Raw genomic sequence first — 7,801 nt, forward strand, 5'->3', positions numbered from 1 at the left:
ACGAGTGGGGGTTCGAGCCGCCGAGGAACTTGCCACGTGGCTCCCGGGGGCTCGATCCTCCTCTGTACCCCAATCGGATTGTGAGCCGTAGATTTCTTCAATTTCCTCTTCATCACTCTTTTTTTTTTTGTGGGTTTTGATGATGTTTGCTTCAGAGATTTGCTCAATCTCCTTCCGTCTGGCTTTTCGTTGCCGGAATTCTGTTCGCCGACACCAGATCAATCAATCAATCATTTCCCTGAAAACTTTCGTACTTCGAATCTGGAATCTGAATTGCTAATTAGGGTTTTGCTTATAGCTGCTCCGTGTCAGCTAGGGTTCCGATGATGTCATTAGGAGTGGATTGAGGATTTGAGATCTTTTCGAGGGGCTTGAGCCACAGGGTATGTTCAGTACAAACATGATCTTTCTAATCCTTGGAACAAGACCATCATCAGATTCAGACCCTTTCTTACTCTGCTGCTGAAAAGCAATGAAATGTATGGTAGAAGCATTCTGTGTAAACACTGTAAATTGTTCATTTCATTCTTTCGAAAGGAGAATTTCCATACAATTTGCCATAGAAAACAGGCAAGTTAGCCGGAAGGTTTCTAGATTTTCTCGGCCAGACAGTACCGACAAAACAACAAATCGGTCTTCCAAGAAAACCTTACATGGAAAGGTAACTGCTTTCTTACCTCCAGTGTTGTCTCTTCATGGAATTCTGACTCTCTTTCGATGTTGCTATAAGGGAAAAAAAGAAGGAATCCAATGTAAAAAAGTGAAGGATGGATACGCAAAACCTACCTGCGAGTCCTCGGTTATTGAACGTCTCATTTGTGCGATTTCTTCCTCGACAAGAACATGAAAACCTTTGGGAACAAAGAAAACTTCTTCTTTTTCTTCTTCGTTTCAGGAATCACATTGGTATGAGCTTCGTTGTTGCTGGTTCCCTGTCCACCCGAAGCATCGGGTCCTGGTTTGTCTGGAGAACGAGGAGCAGTGTCTGTTGACGGGCTAAAGCTGTGATCCTTATGCGTCTGCTCAGTGCTCGATCTCGGGCTTTTCTCAAGCTCCACAGGTACTTCTTTTCTCCTCTTTTCATTTTCCGATCTCCATTTCCGCAACTCTTGCTCCATGCCCAGCTTTCCTTCTCTTGCTTTGTCAGCTTTTTCCATCGCGAGTCTTAGCTCTTCCTTTCTTGCAGCCATCTCTCTGTTCACTTCCTCGAGTTTCTCCAATATTCTGGATTCGTCCTCTTTAGCCACCTCAATCTGGGCGACGATCTCCGCTAGCCTCGCGTTAGCCGCCTCCTCTGCCTCGTGGGCCCGCTTGCTTAGCTCGTAATATTCCTCCACGGAGATTATTATGCTTCGAGGTGAGTTAACGTCCTCGAACCTTTGAGCACATTCGCTTTCTTGCAATGCTTTGATTGCCGCTAAGGCCAACTTCTCCGATGCCCGAGCTGCCTTCATTTCCTTTTTCGCCTCAATTAATCTGTTCTCTATTGTGCGAACTCCTCCCTTCGCTTGAATAGATTCTTCCTTTGCCTTACTCAGCTCGTCCCGAGCAGCTTGGGCGAGAGATTTCGCCTCCTCCGCATCTTTGGCTGCTTGTTGTAGCTTCTTGGCAATGTCTGCTAGTTCTTCTCTTGCTTCTTTATGCTTCGTCTGAACCGAGCTCACATCTGAATCTATCTGTTCCAGCTTGTTGTTTCCCTGCTTTGTCTCTTCGAGAACCTTTCTCTCTTTTTCGAGCTCCGACTGCAACGACGGGACGATTATCTTCAAGGCTTTCACCTCGGAAGTTGCTTTCTCGATGTTGGATTTCACTTCTTCGAGCTCGTTCTTCGCTGAATCAACCGCTGTTTGTATGTCGTTTTGGCCTATCTCTTGCTTCAGAGAATCGCCATTTGGGTCTTCCCGCAGCTTGGAATTCTCCATGTAAGCCGATAATTCGGCCCTCAAATCCCGAAGAAGCGACGAAGCGGCCTCTAGTTTTGCTTTCACGTCTTCAGCGGCTTGAATCTCTTGGTTAAGCCTCTCGATATCATCTTCCACCATCTTCAATTCCTTCTCCCAATTATAGATATCATGATCTCGAGCCATGGCCGCCCCGAATCTCTTCTCCTCAGCTTCGAGATGAGTCGAGTGTGCTGACTCCAACATCTCTTTTGTGGCCATCAGCTCGATCGTTAATCCTTCCATCTTCTTCTCTATCTCCTTCGCCTCCAACCCGGCATCATCAGCTTTCTTCACGGCCAAGTCTTTTTCCTTTAACAAGGTTTCGTATTCCTTAGAGACCGTTTGGATCTCTTCCCCGACGGATTTCAACTCGGAAGCCGCGGATGAATGCCTCGCTTTAGCCACCTCGAGCTGAGCTTTGGCGGCGACGCTGGCCTCGTCAGCTATCCCTTGTTCCATCTCTTCGAGACGGAGTTTCGCGAGCTCCGAGTCTTGTTTTGCTTGTTGCTCCTCCTTTTGCGCCTTCTCGAGCTTAAGCTTGAGTTCCTCAACGAGTCTCTTTGTTTCCTCTAGCTCCTTTTGCACTTGTTGTTTCGCCTCTTCTGCTAACTCAGCCTGTTTCTTGTACTCGGGTATGTCTTCCTGCATCTTCTGGAGTTCTTGATCCACCATTTTTCGTCTCTGAACACCGATAAATTTGGGTATTCAAAAAACATTAATTCTGAATCTCCGACAAAACTCGAAAATGTAGATGATGAAAACACGAGAATTTTACCTCTATGTTTTGGATCTTATGAGCTTTCCAATCTGTAATCCCTCCGAACTTTGAAACCGCTTGCTTAACTGATTCGAAAGGTGCAGTCGTATCGATCACTCCAACTTTAGGTGTACCTGAAGAGCTCATAGGGGATTCGATGCCGCCTCTCGGGGACCCAAAACGCGGAGACACCGCTGCTCTCGGGTAGACAAGAGTTCGGGGCGATCCAGGAACTCTAAGACGAGGAAGAGGAGCGAGCTCTTGTCTCGCCTCTTTCCTCGGAGATCCAGAGGAGATCCCCATTTCCTCGACGTGATCATCGACATGGGAATCCTCTGAGAACGAGTCCTGATGGCTAACGGCAACTCTTGGAGCAACGTAAATCTTCGGGGTGTCGAGTTGATCGAAGAAGGGACTGTCGGGTTGTTCCGAATCTCGATCTCGAGGCTCGTTTGACACGGGAACATCGACGAGGAACGGATTAGCCGAATCGACGTCTTCCAAGTTCAAGAGATCGGAGATCGACGAATCGGCATTGATGTCGTTGAAGAACTCTGAAGAAGAAGAATCCTTGGGAGCTTGTTCTTGAGCATCGCCATTGCCATGGCAAAATATGAGCAAGTCGTTGGAAACTTTGTCATCACCCATTGTAGCAACTTAACAATGCTTCTTCTGAAAGATCAAAGCCTCTGTCTCTGTCTTTTTCTTTTCTGTTCAAAACAGACATTAGATTCCAAACCTAAATGCCCGTTTTCAGACAAATTGCAGAGATTATGGGAACTTATGTTCATCGCATTCTCCTGAGAAATTCACGAAAACAGATAAATCCAATTCAGAAAGATCGCTAATGAGAATCGTACCTTTCACAAAAACTTCCGACAAAGCCGAACAGAGCGTCGGTCTCTGAGATCTTAGTTTCAGATTCTTCTGTGAGAAAATTGCATGGCGACGAAAAATGGCCTGAAGGCGAATTCGAACAAGAACATGACAGGAAAGCTTCAGAACAACATCTGAAAAGGACAAGACAATCAAAAGACGAGTTCAAAAAACCGGAGGAAGAGGAAGGAGAAGGGTTTTTTTTATCTCCTTTTTTTGCGACAGGGAGAAATATTTTAAAATAGAAAGAGAAAATGACGGGGAGGGAGAGAGAGAGATTAGGAGGAGCGTGGGCCGCACGCATCTGTCTATATGTAGGATGTAGCTTTTCTTGTTTTTTTTTTTTGGTTTAATTTTGTCTTTTTCCCTTTGGAATTGTCTTTTTTTTTTTATGTTAACAAAAGACGAGAGCAATTTGTTTGTTTCTTGTTGTGGGCAACCCCCCATTGGTCTCTCAAAAGTTCAGGTTAAATCATGTGGTTTCACCCAAAAAAAAACATGGAGACTGGTTTAGAGAGGTGGTCAAATGATATATCATTGACTTTGGTTTCGGATTGAATTAAGTAAATTCTTTTTTTTTGGGTTAATGTGAATTAAGAAATTAAGTAAATTCGGTTCGAAACGAAATCCAATAAAATCAAGATTCGATGATTTGTAAAGTCGAAAGATTGAAATGAGAAAAATACAACTACTGTATAAACTAGTTTGTATACACGCGGCAAAATTAGTAGCAAACAAAGCTAACGTTTTAAAAAGGTAATCATAGCTTGTGGAATGCATTATCATAATAAACCCGAAACATTTCGGTTTTCTAAATTTCAGAAACCAAAAAAATATTTGAATTATCCAAATCCAAACTTCTTACGAAATCTTACTAAAAATAGGAGAGAGGACTGCTAAATGTTTTGGTTAGTTTTCATGCAAATTATTTTAAAAAAACATATATTTTCTCTTTAGATGATTAAAACAGAGTGTCTAATCTTCAAAACTGCATTCGAGGAAGAATCAGTCCTTCTATTAAACCAACACATAATAATCTCTTTCTCTTGGCCATCTTTAATAAAAAAACAAGAATGCAGAATTACCGAAAACAAAGCAAAGGATGAGCCTTTCTTCAAACGTGAGATGATTCTACAGTGCCCAAAACCTAGCTAGAGACAATCCTAATGCCCTTATAATGTCCAGATATATAAACCAGCAGAAACCAACACACACACACACAAGCTAAAGCCAAAATGATAATCAGAGAAAGCACGACGAAACAAACCAGATTTTATACGACCAAAAAGGAATGCAAAGGTCCATGATCTTATTGATGAAAACTTACAATTGGTTATGAAGTCCAGTTAGCAAGGAAATGACCACTTACAAGGGCATCATACTCTCAGTGTGGTTTGCAAGGGTCGTCAGATTAAAACGCCGAGACTTGTCTTGATCTTGAAGCCTAAACTCATCACCTGCAATCCCTTTGATTTCAACCTTTCGGACAGTGTTTCTCTCCAGATTGTAATATATGACACGCAAGGGATGATTCAGATACCGTGGCGCAAAAACAATCTCACCCTCATCATTGACGGTCACAATGTGATACTTAATACTCTTCCTAATTGGATAACCCCATGAAGGTGACGGAACATGTATCTTCCTCGACCATTCGTGTTTCTCGGCATCTTCAAGAACCCACAAATCTATATCACTACCACAACAGATCTTAGCTAATTTGCCTTTGTAGTTGATCAGAATTAAATGAAAGAGGTGGAAATCGATGCCTTCGGGGGGTTTGATAAAACTGAACTTTTCAGAGCCAACATCAAAGCTCATGATCATGGAAATACCATTATACTTTTGGGAGCGAGCTTGATAATACACAACCCCGTTTATGCATATCCCATCATATTCAGAACAATAATGATCTTTTTCAGGATAATGAGGAACACTGCATTCGATCATTCTCCATGACAGTTTCCGAGCTCCTAATGTCAAAACCTGAAACTCCCCAGCTACAAATGATTCTCCCCAGCGGTTGCTTAGACAAACCGACATGCACAGTACCTTGTGTTGATGGACGATCGGATCATACCCGAGATATTTTTTTATGCCAAGTCTCCTAGATTTCACTTTGGGCAACCTTATCGACTGTCCTGTGCTAGGGTTTAACACCACGAAACTGGGAGGCAATCCGCAACAGATCAAGCCGTAGACAGATCCAGAATGGGGAAACCAGGGTCGATCTTCGGGACACGACATATGGAAAGTGGCTCTTGAGGACGAAATTTCCTCCATATTCATGTTCTGAGGCGACGAGAAGATGAACCACTTTTTACAATATTGAAAGACGAACAAGAGGCGTGGCTGATTCCAGGGATTAACTACGAAAGAGTTGATGAAATCACGGCCGTGAATAATCGACGCCCAAAGCTTCGATACAGAGCGAAATCTGGTGAGCGACTTCACCGGCAATCTTGCCAGTATTTCTAACGTGAGATCGAGAGGGATCGGATCTCGGTTTCTCCCTCCGTCTTCGTCATCTCCATTCCAAGAGCTCGAATCACGTGTATCAAGACTGCGATTCTTCCATATTCTTCCCTCTCTCGGTCGTTTCATGGCGAAATCACTCCGCTAAACCCTAATTTGCGGCACCGGTTTCAACTCGCTTTTCTCTTCACAAATTCAAATTCTTTGTTTCCTTTTATACGTAGTTTCCGCCCCCCGAACACATGTTTGTAGGCTTGGGCCGATATTGATTCTTAATGGGCCTAGGTTAATGGGCCTTAAACCCATAATAAATCCTCGATATATTCTTAGTTTGTTCTTTGATTATAGGTTTTGTTTGAATATAATATGTTCTGATTATACGCATTGTTAAGAGGTTTATGGATACACAGGACATGCATAATAATATTAATACCTATCATTTGTCATGAATATGTTTACCATAGAATAACATTTATGATTCACGTTATATTATATTATATCATAAAATTTAAATCGGATTTTGCATTTTGTTTTCAATATAAATATGTTCATTCAAAAAGTTACATCTTTAGATATTAGGATTAATCATAGATTACGTATCTATACTATGGTTTTAAAAAATGAAATAGAACATACAAAACCAAAATTATTTATGGTTAGAGTTTGGTTCGTTTCGCTTTTAAGAAAATGTACGTTCTAATAAAAACAAATCCAACATAAATTATGTGATTTATATACAATTCGTAATATTGTGTCCTCTGAACGTAATCCTAATCATTTGATTGAGTCAATTGATAAGTTTTTTAATATTACTATCTATAATTTACCTTTAATCTTAAATCGTAAATTCTAAACTTTAAATATTTAATCCTAACTTCTAAAGCCTAAACTCTAAACCAATTGTAAAATCCAAAATACTGAACTCTAAATCTACAAACTTGTGAATTTATGGTTTAGAATTGGTTTAATGTTTTTGATTGGTTTATGATTTAAGATTCAACGTTTAGTATTCAGAATTAGGTCTAAATCAGAAATAGTAAAATAAAAAAATGAAAAATATGTTTAATAATTAGAAATATATTCAGAATAAAGTTTTAGGAGGGATATTGCCCATTCGGATGTAATGAATTTAAAAAAAAATTGCAAAAAAATGTTTCAATAAAATAAAAATCAAAAGGAAAAAAGGATGAGGTCGACAGCTGGAAAATGGCTGTCGCTGCCAAAGGAACGAACATCTTTGTCTCTTTGCAGTTTGCTTCCTCCATGAAATGACTCTCCGACACAATACAACCACCCAACTTGTTAAGAATCTGGGATATAAAAAGAAGAACAATAACAGAAAAGTAAATAGGAACCGGATAACTCTTCAAGGCGTAATACACTTTCCTAAAAACGTTATTCCGTCCTATACGAGCAAAGGACTTTCCGGAATACGTTTTTGAGATACAATGAAGAGAGAAGTGATCTTAGTTTGCTCTACTAAGAACACAAACACAAGAAATTGCAAGAAGAAGATGAACAAAAGGCTTTTGCGGGTGTTTTGCAAGAACAAGAAACCCGGGAGAGCAGCCTGTTTTTTCTGAGCAATTCAGAAATAAACGGGCGGGTAGCTCGACAAAACGGGCGGGCAGCCCGTTTTTTCTGAGCAGTTCGGATTGAGCGGAAAATCGCGACCGTTCGGGAAAAACTTCCGATTTCTTCACACCTTTCGACATTTGGAGTGTTGATTAACACCCCTGGACATCCTAAC

At 41.2% G+C, this 7,801-nt stretch overlaps 2 protein-coding genes across 2 annotated transcripts; both read right to left on the reverse strand.

Moving 5' to 3' along the window:
- Window positions 1–286: 286 nt before the first annotated feature.
- Window positions 287–4,043, reverse strand: LOC104814677 (protein WEAK CHLOROPLAST MOVEMENT UNDER BLUE LIGHT-like 3). The gene is made up of 3 exons (XM_019202640.1): window positions 3,561–4,043; window positions 2,719–3,410; window positions 287–2,624 (listed from the first exon to the last, which is right to left on the reverse strand). The coding sequence occupies exons 2-3, from the start codon at window positions 3,346–3,348 to the stop codon at window positions 813–815; spliced, it is 2,442 nt and encodes an 813-aa protein (XP_019058185.1). The 5' UTR covers window positions 3,349–3,410; window positions 3,561–4,043; the 3' UTR covers window positions 287–812.
- Window positions 4,044–4,845: 802 nt separating this feature from the next.
- Window positions 4,846–6,180, reverse strand: LOC104814678 (F-box protein DOR-like). The gene has a single exon (XM_010542852.1). It carries the CDS (start codon window positions 6,178–6,180, stop codon window positions 4,942–4,944), a length of 1,239 nt encoding a protein of 412 aa, XP_010541154.1. The 3' UTR covers window positions 4,846–4,941.
- Between the last annotated feature and the right edge of the window lie 1,621 nt (window positions 6,181–7,801).

This window comes from Tarenaya hassleriana, unplaced genomic scaffold (genome assembly GCF_000463585.1).
Source record: "Tarenaya hassleriana unplaced genomic scaffold, ASM46358v1 Cleome21, whole genome shotgun sequence".
Lineage (NCBI taxonomy): Eukaryota > Viridiplantae > Streptophyta > Magnoliopsida > Brassicales > Cleomaceae > Tarenaya > Tarenaya hassleriana.